Below are 20556 nucleotides of genomic sequence, written 5' to 3'. Positions count from 1 at the left end.
AGGAATAAGCTGTAATGGGTAGAGCTCCCTGAGAAGCCCCAGTTTCCTCACTGTCTGTCTGAAGTCTCAGAACTGCTTTGTGAAAAGTGTGTGCAATCAGGACAGCTCTTTCCAACTGTGTAAAAACCAGAAAGAAACCTCCATGCACCTGTTTCACTGGTATAGCAACAGCTCAGCAGGAGAAATGAGTGAGCTCAGTAGTTCCTTGTCAAACAGGAGGGAAAATTGTTCTGCTGGGTTCAATTCCTCAGCACCACATAAGCAGAAAAAGCAGGGAGTAGTGCTGTGGCTCAAGTGGTAGAGTGCTATCCTTGAGCTGAAGAACTAAGAGACAGCACCCAGGCCCAGAGTTCAACCCTCTGACTGACAAAAACAAAAACACAAAAAACCACAAAAAACCTTCAGTGATGAATAAACCGGTATTTCCTCAAAACAAATTGCAATTTTACAAAGGGATGCCATCAATATATAGCTAGTATCAAGAAGAAGGATAGTTGTTGGGCAGTACAAGAGATAATAAATGAATAAATAAATAATATATTGAGAACAGTATATGAGCAAAGAACTCACATTTGTGTTTTGGTTAATCATAGGGCTTGAAATCAAGGCCAGGGCACTGTCCCTGAGACATTTTTGCTCAAAGCTCCTGTGCTACCACTTTGATCCACTCCTCTATTTCTGGCTTTTTGGTGGTCAATTGGAGACAAGGCTGTCGTGGACTTTTCTGTACAGGTTGGCTTCAAACGGTAATCCTCAGATCTGTCTCTTGGGTAGCTACAATTATAGGTGTGAGCCACCAGTACCAGGCTCCAAATTATTTGGGTACTTAATATTTTTTAGAACACGATCCCTATTCGAGTTTTAAGTCAAATGATCATGTAGATGTTTGTTGTAGTGAGAACTACTTGACAGAAAATTTCTTATGATGTATGTTAACTATTCTATCGATGCATTTCTTTCATGGGTGTGTGGTCCTGGCCTTAATCTCCCAGCCTGGGTGCTTTCCCTGAGATATTTTGTTCAAGGCTCATACTCTACCACTTAAGCCATAGCTCCACTTCTGTCTTTTTGGTAGTACTTGGAGATAAGAGTTTCAGGGCCTTTTCTGCCAGGGCTGGCTTTGAACTGTGATCCTTAGATATTAGTTTCCTGGGTAACCAGCATCACTTTTCATTTTAATTTTAAAAGACTAGGGATGTGGCTCAGTAATAGAGCTCTTACTTTCTATGTGGAAGGCCTTGGGTTTGATCCCCAGCACAAGAAAATATATGTATTACATTAGATGATTAGTTTTAGAAAGAAATTCACAAGAAACATTCAGAATTTTATAGGCATTCCCTGTCACAAGTCTTGCTTCATTTCTTAAAAACATTTCTTAAAGTGATTCACAGTGTTTATGTATTCCTGGAATCAGAATAATATTTTACCAAGCATTGCCCATCTCTAGCCTTTAGCTATAGATACAGTAATATAAGCCATGAAATTGATAGAGAAAAATAAAGGCAGTGGGAAAATGAGAGGAATTAGGCTGTAATCTTTCTCAAGTCTAGGGGATAGAAAATGGTTACAGGTGGTTGATAGGCATTGCAGAACCTGAGATATGGAAATCACTTCCTTAGGAACAATTTTAACAGTATTTCTTGGTTTGCTCCCACTGTATTGATATGAGTTAGTACATTCTAGAAAGAGTGAGCTACAAACCTGGGAGTCATCAGCAAACTCCACCCCTCCCCTCCAGTTCCATAGGAACCATAAGTAGGTGGATAGCCAACATGATGTTGCATCCCAGTAAGGAATAAAGGCTGACTTCATTCCAACCTGTCTTCAATGTTCCCAACTTTGCTTGTAACCAGATCGTAAAAGGGCATTGACTTTGGAATCAATCACTTCCCCTATAGTTTCTGATTACATTATTTGGCACATTATTTTGACCTTCCATTGAAAAGCTCTGTGTAAAAACAGAGGTTGTACTATCTTTTTGGAGTTTTTCAAGAAGATTAAATTAGCAAACATGAAAGCATTGTTGAAAGCCTGCTTTGTAAATACTGAGTCTGAATATTCTTATCTAAGTGCTTCCTATAGTTTTCTCCTGCATCCTATTTTATTTTTCCTCTAGCCGTCTAGATGATTTGCTGTCTATCCCTACTGGCCTTTTTGTTTCTTTAAATGACTTTTCTGTGTAACAGGGTTTTTAAAATTCTCTTTAATTTGTTGCCACTAGAGGGCAACATAGATGCATTACTACTCACCTGATCACACTGGAAAAGGGAGGATGAGACCACAGTACTTGGGTGAAATCCATCATTGAAAATTGAAGAGACTTTAGAAACCACTTCCGTACATTCTCATTTTAAAGGCTGGAATGCTAGACATTTAAACAAATACAAGCATGTAGTAAACTCATAGTTGAATTAAAACTTCTTTGTATAACTACTTAAACATAATTTTTAAAATTCTATTTAGAAAACAGTAGGTAGGATGGGTAGGTGGTGTCTGTAATCTGAGATCTGAGGATCCTACTAGCTTTGGCAGGAAAGTCCATGAGATTCTCATCTCCAATTATCCACCCAAAAGCCAGAAGGAGTGCTGTGGCTCAAGTGATAGGGAGCTAGCCAGGGCACAGAAACTCAGAAACATCACTTAGGCCCTGAGTTCCAGCCCTAAGACTGGCATGTGTGTACCCACACGCACACACATACAGCAGGTGATAATGTTTTTTAAATCACCAACTCCTCTCTACAAATTATACCTAAAAATAAATTTTATTTTCTCACCTATGATGTATTTGTTTTTAAAAAGATGTGCAAGAGCAAATGAGTCTTTTTACAAAGCTCATTTGCATATTTTTCAAAATTTACTGTGAATAATATAATTCAAAACTGAATTTACTTAGTCATTAAAATAGAAAACTCAGGTACATTCTAACCTTTACTTTCACTTGCAACAAATTATTGAATGTACTTAGATATCTGACCTACTTCAAACCATTCAATGATTTAGCTTTAAACAACCATGCATTCCAAAATATATGTTATATAAGAAGTATTTATGTTTATTGATGAATAAATAGAAAGAATGGAATAGAAATATTTTATAGGATTAAAAATAGACATATCCAAGGTAAACAAATAAATTTAAAGTCAATGTGAAGCACTCATTTCTCTACCCTTTATATTTATTTACATAGATTCCTTATGTCAAGAGAGTTTTTTGTTTGTTTGTTTGGTCAGTCATGGGAGAGGACAGACTTACACCGCTCATCTCCAGCCTTCCAGTGCTTGCAAGGGAAGCTTGACTGATTTTCAGTTCTTTCCTGGTTTTAACTTTGAAGTCTGACCCTTTTCATAGTGTCTTTTAGGATCATATATTTTTCCCTTCCCCTCCTCTATCTGTGTGCTCTACATTAGTTATTTAATGACCGCCTAAACAGAAAAGATCTTCTGGACATTTTTTTTTGACAGATTCTCTCAACCTTTGTTTTTTAAAATGATATAATGCTTCTAAAACTATCTCTTGCTTGATTACATTTACACTAGGCTTATGATCTTACACAGCAACAACTGTATATTAAAGGTATTAAAATGTCTAATGTAATGAAATAAAATACAGCTTATAGAAAGATAATGGTAACAAAAAAACTTGACTATGGCTGAATTAGGAAAAGCAAAGTATACTTCAAATCTGGCATATTTTACCTCAGAGAAACTAATATTGATAAAAGTTGGCAGTTGAAAGTAGTTGACATTGGAGTAACTTGCCTATCTATTAAAATTTTCAGTTTACTTTTAAAATTGTTCTGGCATTTTGACATAAAATTTAAAGCTGCAAGTTGCTAGATTATCAGCAAGATGTACACACTGGAATAAACAAACAATATATAAAGTAGGAGGTTTTTTTCTCCAGTGACATATTTATAGTTTAACATAGAGGCCTGTTTGAACACCAAATCCAGGACCTTTAGGTGGTTCAGTCAAAGAGGTAAGACCTCCAGCTGGCTCACAACAGAAACGTCCACTCCTTGGCCCAGGTTTTGGAACTTGGCCAGCGTTGAGGTCGTCTATAATGTCTTCAATATCTTTAGGTGTCAGATCCTCATAATAGTTGTCATTTATTTGAACCATTGGTGCATTTACACAAGCCCCTAAACATTCCACCTCTGTAAGAGTGAAAAGTTTGTCAGGTGTTGTCTCCCCAACCTTCAGTCCAAGCTTTTTCTGACTGGCATCCAGTATGCTGTCAGAGTTACGAAGCATGCAAGGTGTGGTAGTGCAGACCTGAATGTGGTATTTTCCAACTGGCTTTCGATTATACATTGTATAAAAAGTTGCAACTTCATATAGTCTCATTGGAGGTACTTGCAAAACTTCTGCAACCTTGTTCATAGCAGAGATGGGCAACCACCCATTCTGCTTTTGGGCTAAATCCAGGACTGGAAGCACAGCTGCTGCTTTGTGTCCTTCTGGATAGTTTTTCACAATTGCTTCTATTCTCTTATAGTTTTCTGGTGTGAAATCAAATGGGACATCTGGGTTATTCTCAGGCATATCTCTGTGCACAAATAAGGCTCCTCCAGCACCATTTTGCACAGATGACTTACGCAAATTCCTTATTTGTCTTCCCCACTGGGCAGAGAGGCTGGCTACTCTGGCCTGAAATGCCAGGGAGAAGAACATGGCAGGCCCTCTTCTGGACATTCATGACTTTTCAGTTACTTTAATTGGGACTAAAGCAAGGGTGTTTTTTTTTTTTTTTTCTTTTTTCTTTTTTTTTTCACTGAGGAAGGGAGAACTCACTACCCAATTCTAAAAAAAAAAGAAGAGCTTTGCACAACTTTTTTCTTTCTTAATGTGTAAACAATAGGACATTGTTTACCTCACAGTCCAAGTCATGGCATCCTCACCTCTCGATTGATGTCTGTTGCCTTACTGCATCCTCAATGCTCAACAGGCAGGCAGAGAGCACACCTTTCTTTTTTTTTCTTTTTTCTTTCTTTCTTTCTTTTTTTTTTTTTGTGGAACAGTCCTGGAGATTGAACCCAGGTCTTTGCACTTTCCCTGGGCTTTTTTTTTTTTTTTCAGTCCTGGGGCTTGAACTCTGGGCTTGGGTGCTATCCCTCAGCTCTTCACCTCAAGGCAAGTGCTCTTCCGTTTTGCCACAGTACCACTTCTAGTTCTGTAGTGGTTTATTGGAGATAAGAGTCGCATGGACTTTCCTGCCTGGGCTGGCTTTGAACCGTGATCCTCAGATCTTAGCCGGATTACAGGCGTGAGCCACCAGCGCCCGGCTTCCTTGGGTTTTTGTTGTGCATAAGGCAAGCATTCCATCACTTGAGCCACAGCTCTGTTTATGATCTTTTTGTAGTTTATTGGAGATAATAGTTTCACAGACTTGACTGCCCAAGCTGGATTTGAGGTGATTTCCTTTGAACAGCAGCCTGAATAGCTAGGATTTCAGGCATGAGCCACAAGCACCCAGATAACACAATTTTGATTTATTTTCTAGGTTGGTGTATTGTGGTGAAGATTAAGAACCTTCTTAAAACCCTACCAAGACCATCCACAGAGTCATAGTTAGGTTCAACTCTATCTGATGCTTCTTTAGGGAACAGAAAGAAAAGTTTTTCCTTAATAATAAATTCCTATGAAATACCAGACGATATGTATGAGTACTAGTAATTTTGTTACATAAAATCTGTGCATCTTCTGTCATTTTAAAATTATTCTAGATTTAATGCTATTCTGTGTATAATGAATTTTCTCAGTTTTTGTTTCAAAATCAAAAGGCAGAGTTTATTGTGTCTGCTTAACTAGACTTTGTAAAACACAACACTGAAAGGAAGTCAAGTTTCTGTTAAACAGCTACCAGTGTGGCATGAAGAATAATGTGATGCTGTTTTGAAACAGCTGAATTCTGCTACCTGTAGTTAAAAAGACTATGTATTTATGCAGGAGGTATTTTTTGTGTGAGTATGGATTTGTGTATGTTTGTGCATATGTGAGTTTGTGATGTATTTTTGTGTGCCAGTTCTGGTGTTTGATATGGTTTTTGTGGATCTACTTGGCTATTTAGTCAGTGCTAGCACTCTATACCTTGAGCCACATTTCTACTTTCATGGACAACAGGGTTTGCATTGTTTAGTTTTGGTTTTGTGCCAGTCCTGGGATTGAAATTGGCCTTGTCTGCTTTTGAGGAGCTAGGCTTATAAGCATCAGGCACTGGGGCCCCGCAGGCAGTTTTTAATCGTGGGCTCTCTGGGTGGGCTTCAGGGATTAGTACTAGCCTTAAGAAGCAAACAGGATTTTATATGTGTTTGCGTTCCTTGTGTTGATCAGTTCATATTCCAGATACTCGCTAGAGCTGTTTGAATTGAAAATCACTGGGTACCACATAATTTCAAAAAAGATTAGGAAGTATTGTTTCCCAAAGCTTTCATTGATTCATTTCAGGAAGCTTGTTTCCTGACTGTGACATGATCAAATTACAGAGACTAGATAGATAGGACTGGAAATCTCAGATAGATTAACAAATTTTGTGATGGTAAAGAGAAGCCAATAGGCGATGGATGATATGTTAATGACATATGAATCCGAGTTTAGAAGTTGAAGCAATTGTAGAGGAATGTAGATTTCATTGCAGCTATGGAATAAATGGCTTGTGTGGGTGAAGATGAATATCACTAACATTGAAGAGGACTGCTGCACTGTGGCTCACACCTATCATCCTAACTACCTAGGAGGCTAAAATCAGAAGGATCAACATTTTGCTAGCATAGGCAGAAAAATGTGAGTGGGCCAGCTCAGAAATAACCATCAACTTCTGGGCACTGGTGATTCATGCATGTAATCCTAGCTACTCAGGAAGCTAAGATTGGAGGATAGATGGTTAAAGCCAGCCTGGGCAGAAAGTCAGTGAAATGCTTATCTGAAATGAACCACCAAAACATCAGAAGTAGAATTGTGAAACTGGCTCAACTGGTAGATTATTACCCTGAGCAAAAGAGCTCATTGACAGCACCCAGATCCTGAGTTAATGCTCCTGGACTGTACCAGGAAAACAACAATGACAACAACAACAATATAAAAAAAAAAAAAAACAGATCTAGAGTCATGATTCTAGAGGAAGAGGTGACCACCCTAGCAAGGATGAGACCTTGAGTGCAAAGGAATAGGAAAACAAGAAGATCTGGGTCTGTATGTTGATTGGAAAGACTCAAAGTGATGATGCTGCAGGGTAAAAGGAGTCTGAAAAATAACTAAATCTATGTAAGTAAATAAAGATGAACAAAATGTGAAAATTTAAAAAGTTTTGAAGTACATACCTACCAACTCTCAGGCCTTGAGTTCAAATCTCAGTACTACTAACCAATAAAACATCAAATTTAACTTTGGGTGGCATTTTTCTCATATACTGACATTTCCTCAAATTGTCAAATGTTGGTCTTCTGAAAGACGGGGAAATAAGTACAGTTTTCACATTCCAATCCAACAAGATGTGATCTGATTCTTTTTTGTTTATTTTATTTTAATTTTTTATTGTGAAGGTGATGTAAAGAGGAGTTACAGTTATGTTAGGTAATGAATACATTTCTTTCAAACAGTGTTACCTCCTCCCTTGCTTTCTCCCTCTTCCCTCCCCTACCAAATCCCCTCCCCCTCAAGTTGTAATGTTCATTTCCAACATAATGTCTTGTTCGCTGGTACATTAGTTCATTCACCCTTTGTCCTTTGTCTCACTATTTTGTTTTTCCCCTTCCCTTCCACAAATTAGATAAACGTATATACAAGACACAGGGTACCAAAATAAAAAACACTGACAACAGGGCATAAACCAAAGGAAAAAAAATGAAAGAAAAAAGAAATCGCTTCCCACAGTGCATTTAAAAAACAAAGCAAAACAGAAAAACGTCTTATTTCCATATCTTGGAATTTATTTCAATTAGCGTCATTTTATATGGTCATATGTACACAGCTATTGAGCTATTGTGATCCCCAGCTAGGACTATCGTAAACATATACTAATAATTACAAATGAGGGAAACCATAGAGCCTGTGTTTCTTTAGGTCTGGCTTACTTTACTTCATACGATTTTTTCCAAGTCTTTCCATTTCTTTACGAATAAGGTGATGCCATTCTTTCTGACAGAAAGCATAGAATTCCATTGTGTATATATACCACATTTTCTTGATCTATTCATCTACTGAGGGGCATCTGAGGGTTGGTTCTATATTTTACCATCTTAGGTAGATAATGCTGCAATGAACATAGTTGTGCTGGTAGCTTTAGTGTGGCAATTTTTGTGGTCTTTGAACTAAATGCCCAGGAGTGGGATTGCTGGATCATAGGGGACTCCAGACTGCTTTCCAAAGTGGTAGAACCAGTTAACATCCCCACCAACAGTGTAGTAGTGTTCCCTACAAATGAGTACATTTCTTTTTGAATAGTCTTACTTACCCTGCTCTGTCACTTTTCCCAATCCCCCTCTCTGGACTCCCCTCCATGGTCTGGTTCTTAGAAGTCCAGTTCTACCACTGTGAATGGTATAATCTTGTCATAGTTCTCTCACTAATGAGCTCCATCCTTTTGGCTTTTATTGCTTACATCACTGCTTTAAAATATAAATAGAAAAAGTACCAATCTTGCTCTTAAGGAATTTATAATCCAAATTTAGTAAGCAATATGACCCAGTAATAAATTAGGATATGGCAATCACTCCATCAAGAATTATAAGTTCAAGTCCAGATGATTTTAAAAGAAAGAAGATTCCATCCATTCTGAGGACTCAACACACGTGGCTTTGCATGAGAAGATAGAATTTTTAGATGGGTAGTTTGATGTTGCTCCAACAGTATCAGTTTTTTAAATGTTCAATGCTTAAATAGTTGCACAAAGTGGTTACAATTCCCTAAGTACAGGTATGAGCAAAATAAATCTTGACCAGTGTCAGTCCTTTCATTGTTTTCCTTCATTTTCACCCTCCCATTCCTACCCTCAAGTTACATAGTTCAGTTTTTACATAATGTACATTGCATATAATGACTTTTATTCATCCATTCTTCCCTCTATATGTGTCTCCCCTCACTTGTCTCCCCTTCCAAACATGTTTCTGTTTGTTAAGTAGTTTATTATTTGTTCAGAAGAATAACACCTATGTAATCTTCCTAAGTAAACAATTTTTCGTCAGTTGTGTGTACGCATAAAACCCTGTATATGTTATCATGCATGTTTTTATTTTAGAACTAGATTCTACCTGAGAAAAAACATGTGTTATTTGCCTCTCTGAGCCTGACTTACATCACTTACTGTAATTTTTTCAAGATCTACCTCTTTCCCCTCAAGGGACTTATTATTCTTTGTAATAGATGAGTAAAATTCCATTTTCTGATCCTCTCATCCTTTGTAGAGCATCTGGGCCCCTTCTCGAACTTGGCTATGGTGAACAGTGCTGCAGCCAGCATGGATGTGCAAGCATCTTTACTATCTTCTGACTTGTAATAATCTTGGTAAATGCCCAAGAGTGATAACACTGGATGCTAGGGTCATTCTATGTGTAGTTCTTGTTGAGTCTCCAAATTGCCTCACAGAGTGGTTGTGCTAGTTTACATCCACATCACAGTGCAAAGAGTTCCTCCCACCTCCCCTAGATGCCCACCAGGATTTGTTGTTTATATTCTTTCTGGAGTAAGATGGAATCTCAATGTTGTTTTGAATTCCATTTCCTTTGTGGGCAGGCATGTTGAGCATTTCCTCCCTGTGTTTACTGGCCATTCTTGCTTCTTCTGAGAAGTCTCTATTTAGCTCCTTGGTCCATGTATTAATTGAGTTATTTATTTGGGGGGAGGGTTAATTTCTTGAATTCTTTGTATATTCTGGGTATTAGGTGCATGTCAGATGTATAGTGTGTAAAAATAGCCCCCTCTGCAGCCTGTCTCTTTAGCTTACTAATTCTGTCCTAGCTGTGCAGAGCGTTTTTAGCTTGATGCAGTCCCCTTTGTAGAGTGCCCTATTTGCCGACTCCCTAGAACTCTCCTTAGAAAGTTGCAGCCTATGCCAATGACTTCTAATGTTTCTCCCACTCCTCCTTAGTGTCGTTTCAAGGTTTTGGGTCTGACATTGAGGTGGCAGACAGGGATCCAATTCCAGTGTTTTACCCAGGGATATCCAGTTTCCCCAGTGTTCTACCCATGGATATCCAGTGTTCCCAACATCATTTGTTGAAAACGCTGTGTTTTTTTCCATCTTAAATTTCTGGCTTGCTTGTCAAATGTTAGATGGCTATAGTTTGTGGGTTTATTTCTAGGTCTTTTATTTGACTCTGTTTTTGTGGCAGTACCAAGCTGTTTTCCTTACTAGAACTTTGTAGTTGAGTTTGAAGGCTAGAGTTGTTACACCTCTACCATTACTTTTTTTTAAAAAAATCAAAGATTCCTTGTGTGAGTCTGGACCTTTTTGGTTCTCTATGAATTTTTGGTTTTCTCTATCTTGGTGAAGAATGACATGGAATTGAAGTTTTAGATAGCCTTTAGCAATATGGACATTTTCTCAATATAAGTTGCACCAATCCATGAACATGCTTGGTCTTTCACTACTGTCTTCTTTAACTTCCTTCTTCAAAATTTCATAGGTTTTTTCCCACTTAATTGGTTAGAGTTTTTCCTAGATATTTTAGTTTTTTTTGAGACTATTGCAAATGGAATTGTTTTCCTGATTTCCTTCTCTGCACATTGCTGGTATGCAGAAAAGCTATTGATTTTTTGTGTGTTAATTTTGTGCTTTACTACTTTGCTGAAGTAGTTGATCAGCTCTAGGTAGTGTGGGCATGGATTCTTTAGGGTCCTTTTAGTTACAAGAACATGTCATCTGCACATAGGGATAGTTTGACTTCTTTGTCTATTTGTATCCCTTTTCTGTCTTTCTCTTTTGTTTTTTTTTTTTTTTGGTCGGTTGTGGGGCCTGAAAGCTAGGTCTGGGCGCTGTCCCTCAGCTCTTCAGCTGAAGGCTAGCACTCTACCACTTGAGCGTCAGTGCCACTTCCGGCTTTTTCTGCTTATGTGGTGCTGAGGAATCGAACCCAGGGCCTCATGCATGCAAGGCAAGCACTCTACCACTGAGCCACCTTCCCAGCCCCTCTGTCTTTCTCTTGTCTCATTGTTTTGGCTTGGAATTCCAGTATTCTGTCATAAAGGATTGTACAGAGTGGACATCATCATCTTTTTCCTGATTATAGAGGAAATGGTTTTAGCTTTTGAACATTTAGTGTGTGTAGGTTTGTCATATATTGGCTTTACTGTGTTGAGGTTTGTTCCTTCTATTCCTAGACTCTCCAGAGCTTTTATGATAAATGGATGTTGGATTTTGTCAAAGGCCTTTTCTGCATCTGTAGCTGATCAGGTGATTCTTGTCAGAGGCTCTGTTAATGTCATGTATTTATTTATTGATTTACATATATTAAACCAGTTTTGCATCTCTGGGCTGAAGGAGATTTGATCTTCATGAATGATTTCTTTGATTAATTGTTGAATTCAGTTACCAAGTATTAAGGAGCCTTGTTTGGGATGAATATAATGCTGGCTTCATAGAATGATCTTTTCCTTTATATATCATGGTAAAGTTTGAAGTGTACTGGTGTTAATTCATTTTTAAAGGTCTTACGGAATTCACTTGTGAATCCATCTGATGTAAGTTTGCAAGACACAGTCCCCAAAATATCCAGGAAAACTCAGGCTAGAGCCATGACCAAATGGTAGAGCACCAACTAAGAAACCTTGGGCCTTAAATTCAAATCTCAAAACAGGCAGAAAAGGAAAATAGACTTCCATTACTATAATGTCCAAGAGTTAGTGCTTATATTTCATTTATTTTTATCTTAGAAAATATATGAAGTGTTTACCAAGAAATATGCTACTAAATGTGAAATTTTAAACAACAGCAAATTATTTTATAATTATTTGGAGGATGCCAGGAAATAAATTTTACATTCTTGAATTTTCAGCAAATATTGACTCTTTTTTGCTTTTCTGGTTTTTATTTTTTTGAGTATTGTTTATGTTATTAAAAAGAATATAGTTTCTTTTTTCTTTCATTTTTATGCCAGTATTGAGGCTTGAATTTAGGGCGCTCTACTACATTGATCTATAGCTCCACTTCTGTCTTTTTTTTTTTTTTTGTCAGTCGTGGGGCTTGAACTCTGGGTCTGGGCACTGTCCCTGCGCTCTTCAGCTCAAGGTGAGTGCTCTACCTCTTAAGCCACAGCGCCACTTGTGGTCTTCTAGTGGTTTATTGGAGATCAGAGTCTCACGGACTTTTCTGCCTGGGCTGGCTTTGAACTGTGATTCTCAGATCTCAGCCTCCTGAGTAGCTAGGATTACAGGTGTGAGCCACTAGCACCCAGCTACTTCTGTCTTTTTGATAGTTAACCGGTGATATGAGTCTCATAGACTTTCTTGCTTAGGTAGGCTTTGAACCATGGTGCTCAGATTTCAGCTTCCTGAGTAAGTAGGATTACAGTCTTGCACCAACAGTACCTGGCTTTATTTCTAATCTTAATGCTAGGAAAGTACCAAATAACTACATATTTCTAAATCTAAGCTCACCCTCATTTTACCATTCAAAGTCACCCAATTAACATTTGGCTTTCATTCTTCTAGTTGTTCAGTTTATATGTTATAAAGATAACACATGTTTTAAAGGAAGATAGAAGAAATATGTTTTCATCACATTATAGGTTGAATATGCCCACCCAAGTTTATGTATCAGCAACTTAATTCCCAGGGCCACAGAATGGGGAAGTGAGTCTACTGTGAGGTAACTGGATTGTAACAGCTCTGCCTGTTCAAATTCATTATGTCACCAGCACAGGACTGGGTTAATCAGCCTCCTTGTGTCCTTCGGCTCTCTTCTTCTCTGGTTTTGACCCTTCCTTCCAAGAAATGATGCAGCAGGAAAGCCCCCAGCAGCTGTGGTTCCTCAGCCTTGGTCTTCTCAGCCTCAAGAGTCACAAGGAATACATTCCTTTAGACATGTCTCAGGGTGTGGTGTTCAGTTACAGCAACCTAAAGGATAATAAGATGCTTGATTTTAAAAAATAATGTGAATGAACTATTAAACCTGAATTTAGTAATGGCAGCTCAGATATACTTCATGTACTTAAGCAATTTTAAAATGACAACTACATGTATAAGGGATTACTGATAGTATTTTTGAATATTTCTTTGGATTAAATTCCCAAGATAGAGATGGAGGTTTAAAGTTTTCTTTGGGCAGGAGAGAATTCTTTAAGGGCCCGCATCCAAGTCCTCAGTGCAAACTCTAGTACTACACAAAAAGCCAAGAAGAAAAATAAGAAAAATAAGCAAACCTTACCATCTAGGCGTGTACCTACAATCCTAGCTGATTGAGAATCAGAATTAAAAGATTATGGTTTGAGGCCAGCCTGGACAAAGGATTCACACAACCACACCTCAATAACTGTTTACTGTTATGTGGCTCTTATGCCAGCTATCCAGGAAGCTGAGACCAGAAGGATAATATTTCTAGACCAGCCAAGGGAAAAAAGTTCACAAGACCCCATCTTGACAACAAAAGTTAGATGTGGTGGTACATGCCTGACATCTCAGCTATGGTAGAAAGTATAAACAGGACAAGGATAAAACAGGTCAGCCCAGGGAACATATCTCAAAACTAACCAAAGAGAGTGAGGGAGTGTTTCACAGTGATAGAGCATCTCCCTGTCCAGAATGAAGCCTATAGAGTGCAAACCCCAGTACGATCAATAGAAAATGTGATCTTCTTTAGACATTGTACTTGGACAGGTGGGGTGGGTGTATAAAAGTTGGGAGGCAGGTTCAAGTCTACTGACATCTGAAATGTGATTAATTACTGAATATCAAAGTCATCCCTACATGGTAGGACTAAAAGCATATGGAAAGAAAGGAAGATGGTTACTGAGCAACCATCACCAACTCAGAGCTAACCGCAGAGGGCCAGGTTTAGGAAACAAGAAACTGCCATTGGGGTTGCATTGGTAAGCTCACATTTGCTTTACCACAGCTGCCATTGTCCTTCTATTCTTGCAGATCTTTCCCACACTGAATTCCAGACTTTGTTGTCTAGCTCTGTGTGCGCTGATGCTAGGGCTTGAACTCAGGGTCGTTCAGTTTTCCCTGAGCTTTTCTGCTCAAAGCTAGCACTATAACGCTTGAGCCACAGATCCATTTTTGCCTTTTTGGTGGTTAATTGGAGATGATTCTCAAGGATTTTTCTTCTTGGGTTGGCTCTCTGAAATATAAACTTCAAAGTGTAAGTGAGCTACCAGTCCCTGGCTAAGACTTTTTTCATTTGACATTATTTCTGATTAAGTAACTATTTCACTTTCACTTGTTTATTTCCTTTTCATTCTTGCAATTTTCTATCAGTTCAAGTTCTCAGGTCTAGTAGAATTAGAAAAGCATTTGAAGAGCTTGAACATGGCTGACCTTGTTAAAGTTTTATTAATTTGTACCTGTTGCTGTTCACACAATGAGACTTGGGAATGTAGTACCTGGTAGGCAGAAAGTGGACCACCCCATGTAGGTATGGAAAAAGTTTATTAAAACATCATATGCTTATAGACAGCATAGGGGCATAGAAAGTAAGTCTGTAGTCATGGGACAATCACAGGACAATCAGAGGATGGAAAGTTAGCCTTAAGCAATTTTTGGAACACCTCCCCTAGGGACCTACTGAAAGTCTGTGATTGACAGAAAGGAAACTATACTTATACGAGGCTTGTGATTGGGATGTCTGTGCATGTGGTGCATGTGTGTGCATGTGTGTGCTGGTACTGGGTCTTGAACTCAGGGCCTCTTCTCTCATTTGTTTTTTTCCCTCAAGACTAGTATGATAGTGCTTGAGCCATACTTGCTCTTCGGATTATTTGCTGGTTAATTGGAGATGAGTCTCACAGACTTTTCTGCCTGCACTGTGGTTTCAAACCTCCAACCTCTATCCTCAGATCTCAGCCTCCTGAGTAGCTAGGATTACAGGTGTGAGCCCCAGCAGCCAGCGAAGGGTTGTATGAATAATTCTACTTTACCTTAAGTGTTGGTTGTGCCACTGTGAAGATGTTCACTGTACTTCTTTTTCTTTTTCTTTTTTCGTTGGTCCATTAATTTTATTTATTTATTTATTTATTTTTGAGTCCGGTCGTGGGGCCTGAACTCTGGGCCTGGGCACTGTCCCTCAGCTCTTCAGCTCAAGGCTAGCGCTCTACCACTTGAGCCACAGCGCCACTTCCGGCTTTTTTCTTTTTGCTTATGTGGTGCTGAGGAATCGAACCCAGGGCCCCAGAGGCATGCAAGGCAAGCGCTGTACCACTGAGCCATCTTCCCAGACCTGGTCCATTAATTTTAATAACCTGGTGCTTACAGGTACAACCTTTATCACGGGGGAGGCTTGTTAGCCTGTTTCTGTCCCTTAGGGTTTTTTAGAAGTACACAGTGGATTATTTTATCTCTTACAGAAAGCTCACTTAAAGCAGGGGATGTTTGTTTATCCAAATATTATTTGTTTAAGGATCAGAGCAATGTTTAATTTGGTAGTTCAAAGAAAGTTATGATAATACCTACTATTATCCTTTGCATCTGAGTATGAAAGTGGAGAGGACAGAAACACAGTGAATGAATGAGCCAGGCCCGGTGGCTTATGCTAGTAATCCTAGCTACTAAGGAGGCTGAGATCTGAGGATCGCAACTCAAAGCCAGCCCAGGCAGGAAAGTCTGGGAGATTATCTCCAATTAACCACCAGAAAACCAGAAGTGGGGCTATGGCTCAAGAGGTAGAGCACTCTCCTTGAGCTAAAGAGCTCAGGGATGGCACCCAGGTCCAGAGTTCAAGCCCTAGTACTGGTGCGCGCGCACACACACACACACACACACACACACACCACCACCACCACCACCACCACCACCACCACCACCACCACCACCAATAAAACCAAAGGGCAGAGTGGCTGTCTTTGTTGCTCCCCCTGCACCCCACCCCCGCCTTTTCCTTCCTCCCGTCTGTTCTTCAGTTCTTCAGCCAGCTTCAACTCAATCTTCTACTCCATCCACATCAGGCTTCTTAGGCAGTCTTATCAAAGGCTCTCAGGAATGACTCTGGGCACTGTACAGAACAAGATTCATTGGGCCCAGTTCCCTCTCTCTCAGGACAGAGGTCTGCAAAGGTCATTTCCACGGCAACCTGAGCCTGCCTGTCCTTTTCCTCCTCACTTCAATCTCAAGGGCACTGGGCACTTGCCACTGCTCACTGAGATAGGATCTGGCAAATGCCTCTCTATGGGGCCTTCTGTGCCAGGAGCTCATCAATCTACTAATCAAACAGATTAAGGTCAATTTTTGTTGTTGTTAATCTGTCATGAGGCTTTAACTCAGTGTCTGAGCTCTATTCCTGAGCTCTTTTTGCTCAAGGCTGGCACTGTTTTATTTGAGCCACAGCTCCACTTCCAGCTTTTTGGTGGTTTATTGGATCTGAGTCCTGCTGGCTTTGAACCTTGATCCTCAGATCTCAGCCTTCCTGAGTAGCTAGGATTACAGGTGTAAACCACTGCCACTGGGCTCACCATCAGATTCTGTAGCATGCAATCTATTATTCAAAGTTTATCATCATGAGAAGATGATTTTAATGATGAAGAACAACCAAGATAAAAGCTGTTGTCCTGTGTTATTTCTACAGCTCTTAAAACCTCTACTTTGGGCCAAGTGCAGGTGGTTCACATCTGTAACCTTAGCTACTCAGGAGGCTGAGATCTAAGGATCAAGTTTCAAAGCTGAGCTGACCCAGGCAGGAGAAAGTCCATGAGTGAGACTCTTATCTCTAATTAACCACCAGAAAACTGAAAGTGGTGCTGTGGCTCAAAGTGATAGACTGCTCTCCTTGAGCTAAAGAGCTCAGGGACAGCGTCCAGGCCCAGAGTTCAAGCCCCGCAAAAAAAACAAAGAAAAAAGAAAGAAAGAGAGAAAAAGGAAGAGAAATAGAAAGAGAAAAAGAAAGAGAAGAGAAGGGAGGGAGGGAGGAGCAAAGGAGGGGGGAAGGAGGAAAGGAAGGAAAAAAGGGAGGGAGGGAGGAGGGGAGGAAGAAGGATTTTTACCTTGACTCACAACCCAGCTAGAGATTGGAACCTTTCCTCACATATATTCCCTGAGCAACTCACAAACACTGAGCCATAAAAAGAAGAAAAAGGCTGACTCTGCTGGTGTTCCATGCTGCAGAATTTCACAAATGCCTGGGCCTCACCAAAATGAACTGTCTGAATAAAGCAAAGAGAAAGAGTGAGGAGAATCTGAAGACTGGTTGAGTTCAGGGTCCTCCCTGCAGAGGTTCCTGCTGGCTTTCCTCTTTGGCCTTCTCCCCAGGAGCTCCATTCAAGTCAGAGCAAAGGTTGTATGAATGCAGAAAAGAAAGGAAAAGATCATCTTTGCCTGCTTAATTCACTTTCATGTTAGTTTATTTTCCTTTTTTTTTTGTTGGTCATGGGGCTTGAACTCTGGGCCTGGGCACTGTCCATCAGCTCTTCAGTTCAAGGCTAGCACTCTACCACTTGAGCCACAGTGCCACTTCCGGTTTTCTGGGGTTTAACTGAAGATAAAGTCCCTCAGATTTTCATTGTCCAGGCTGGCTTTGAATTGTGTTCCTCCAATCTCATCCTCCTAAGTAGCTACGATTATAGGCCTGAGCCACCAGCTCTTGGCTATTAATTTATTTTCGAAACAACTTCCTTCCTCTTCCCTAATTACAGAAGTAGTCTAGCTCGTGGTAAAGTCCTGACTGTTCCCAGAGGCACACTGGCTAGGTTAAAACGCAAGACATGTCCTGGCATCAGTGGCTCACATCTGTAATGCTAGTGACTCAGGAAGCTGAGATCTGAAGATCATGGTTGGAAGCCAGCCTGGGCAGAAAAGTCTAATCTCCAGTTAATGAGCAAAAAGCTATAAGTGGAGCTGTGGCTCAAGTAGTAGAGCACCATCCTTGAATGAAAAAGCTAAGAGGCAGCGTCCAGGCTTTTTGTTTTGTTTTTGCTCTTTAACACTTTCTTCTTGAGAATTTGATTTTGAAAGACTATTTTTCCCCAGCTAGCATAATTACAGGTGATCTTTTGGAGTTAGCAATTGGTTGTATCAGACTTTCTTTTTTTTCTTTTTCTTTTTTTCTCTTTTTCTTTTTTTGTCAGTTGTGGGGCCTGAACTCTGGGCCTGGATGCTGTCCTTCAGCTCTTTAGCTTGAACTAGCGCTCTACCACTTGAGCCAGCCCAGGCAGACAAATCTGAGATACTTGTATGTGTAAGGTCTGCATGACACCTCCCTCCCTCTTGGCTAAGTTTCCATCCAGTATCTGTTACCTAGGTAACTGGCAGACTTTCCCCTCCTGCTAGGTCACATCCTAGGCCACCTCTGATCACAAGCCTCCCATCTGACCTCTGGAGAGTCTGAGACCCTGAGGTCACATCCAGATCCAGTGTGGCCACACCTCTTCCTGTCCCTGGCCTAGATAAGTCCTGGCTCAGGGGGTGGGTCCCCCTTCCTTTTCCACCATGCCTCTCCACCGTGCATGGCTGGGGCAGCGGTTCGGTAAATAAACTTCTCCTGCCTGAATAGCACATTGGCTACCTAATGAAACCAACCTATTTAATATCTTACAGTATGAGTATTCACTTAATCAGCAAAAGCTGGGAATGAAGCTTTAGCACAGGTGGTAGAGTGCCAGCCGTGTGTGTGTGTGTGTGTGTGTGTGTGTGTGTGTGTGTGTATGTGTGTGTGTGTGTGTGTGTGTGTGTGTGTGTGAAGCCTTGAGCAAAAAGACTATCTCTGAATACATTCCTATCTGACATGTCAGAAGCAAGCACTTCCACTAGTGAATTTAGGTGAATTTGGAGTGGTAAACAATTCAGCCTTTTGTATTCCCTCAGTCAGTGAGTGGAAAAGCACCAAGACTGGTATGCTCCATTTACCTTCATGAAATGCCCAGGTCAGCATCTAAGAGCAGTTCTTACCCTTTCTTAGAAAAGCAAGGACACAAGAAAGTCAGCACTTGCTATCATAAACAAAATGGCAACACAGAACAGGCATTCCTGTAATCTCAGCTCACCTACCACTGAATTACCGTTTGGCCCATCCTGCCTTTTGCAAACTACACATGCCAGAAAAGATGAGCCTGCTACAATTACAGGTTCTTGGGCTGTCTGCCTTTGGTAGATTTCAAAATAGCACAGTTGACTGCTTCAAATCAGAAAACAAAACAAAATCACTAGTCTTCTACTCCCAAGTCACACAAAGTCACCTCTGTCTACTGAATCCAGCACCTGTTGTCTGCTCTCTTTGTGTCATTCTCAGCTGCCAGCAGTGAGCAATGAGTTTGCTGAAACAGGCAGGGATTAAGGAAACTCATTGGAGGGCTAAGACAAGAACCTCATTTCCAATTTGGACACAGACAGTGTAAATAGATCAAAACAACTGAGATGAAGGAGGGGAGTGTTACAGAATCAGGCATCAAGGAAACGGGATTTTTTTGTTGTTATTGGTGATCATGGGGCTTGAACTCAGGGCTTGGGCGCTGTTCTTGTGCTTTACAGCTCAAGGCGGGTGCTCTGCTGCTTGAGCCACAGCACCACTTCCGGTTTTCTAGTGGTTTATTGGAGATAAGAGTCTCATAGACTTTTCTGCCAGGGCTGGTTTGAAACCACGATCCTCAGATCTCAGCCTCCTAAGTAGGACAAATGGGATTTTTTTTTTAACGAAACGAAAACAACACCTAGTGCAGGTAATGATGGCTCATGCCTATAAATCTAGCTACTCAGGAGGTTGAGATCTAAGGATTGTGGTTTGAAGCCAGTCTGGGCAGGAAAATCTGAGTTTTGTTTTTGTTTTTTTTTTAGGGGGTCCGGTAGTGGGGCCTGAACTCTGGGCATGGGCGCTGTCCCTCAGCTCTTCAGCTCAAGGCTAGCGCTCTACCACTTGAGCCACACCATCACTTCCGGCTTGTTTTTTTTTTTTTTGCTTATAGTGGTGCTGGGGAATCGAACCCAGGGCCTCATGCATGCAAGGCAAGTGTTCTACCACTGAGCCACCTTCCCAGCCCCAAATCTGAGACTTTCATCTCCAATTAATTACCAGAGAACCGAAAGTGGAGCTGTGGCTAAGTGGCAGAACGCTAGACTTGAGCAAAAAAGCTGGTCCTAGGTTCAAGCCCCAGGATGAGCACACACAAAAATTATTACTATTAATAAATAATAATATAATTTAAGGGCTGGGATGTAGCTCAGTCAATGGCACAGTACTTGCCCAGAAAGTACAATGTCCTGGGTTCAATCGCCAGTGCCAAAAAAGAACAAAAAAATTAAAAATTTGTTATTTTAAGCTTATCAATTATGAATTACAAACATTTACTATTATAAATAATAATAAATAATAATTGGTTAAATAAAGTATGATTTGCATGCTTATTATTTTAATGATTATACTTTATTTATTCAAATATAATTCCTGCTAACATTTTGGCTATACTTCTATTTTTTTTCCTCAGTG

General features: G+C 40.1%; 1 protein-coding gene across 1 annotated transcript; it reads right to left on the bottom strand.

The window, feature by feature from the left end:
* Positions 1–3911: 3911 nt before the first annotated feature.
* LOC122106236 (NADH dehydrogenase [ubiquinone] flavoprotein 2, mitochondrial-like) lies at positions 3912–4675 on the bottom strand. The gene has a single exon (XM_042677527.1). The coding sequence runs from the start codon at positions 4671–4673 to the stop codon at positions 3912–3914; it is 762 nt and encodes a 253-aa protein (XP_042533461.1). The 5' UTR covers positions 4674–4675.
* Positions 4676–20556: the final 15881 nt, after the last annotated feature.

The sequence above is a fragment of the Dipodomys spectabilis genome, unplaced genomic scaffold (genome assembly GCF_019054845.1).
Source record: "Dipodomys spectabilis isolate Male_0828 unplaced genomic scaffold, ASM1905484v1 ptg000039l, whole genome shotgun sequence".
Taxonomy (NCBI): Eukaryota; Metazoa; Chordata; class Mammalia; order Rodentia; family Heteromyidae; genus Dipodomys; species Dipodomys spectabilis.
The sequence above is the reverse complement of the archived record's forward strand: the minus strand, read 5'-3'. Positions and strand labels throughout refer to the sequence as shown.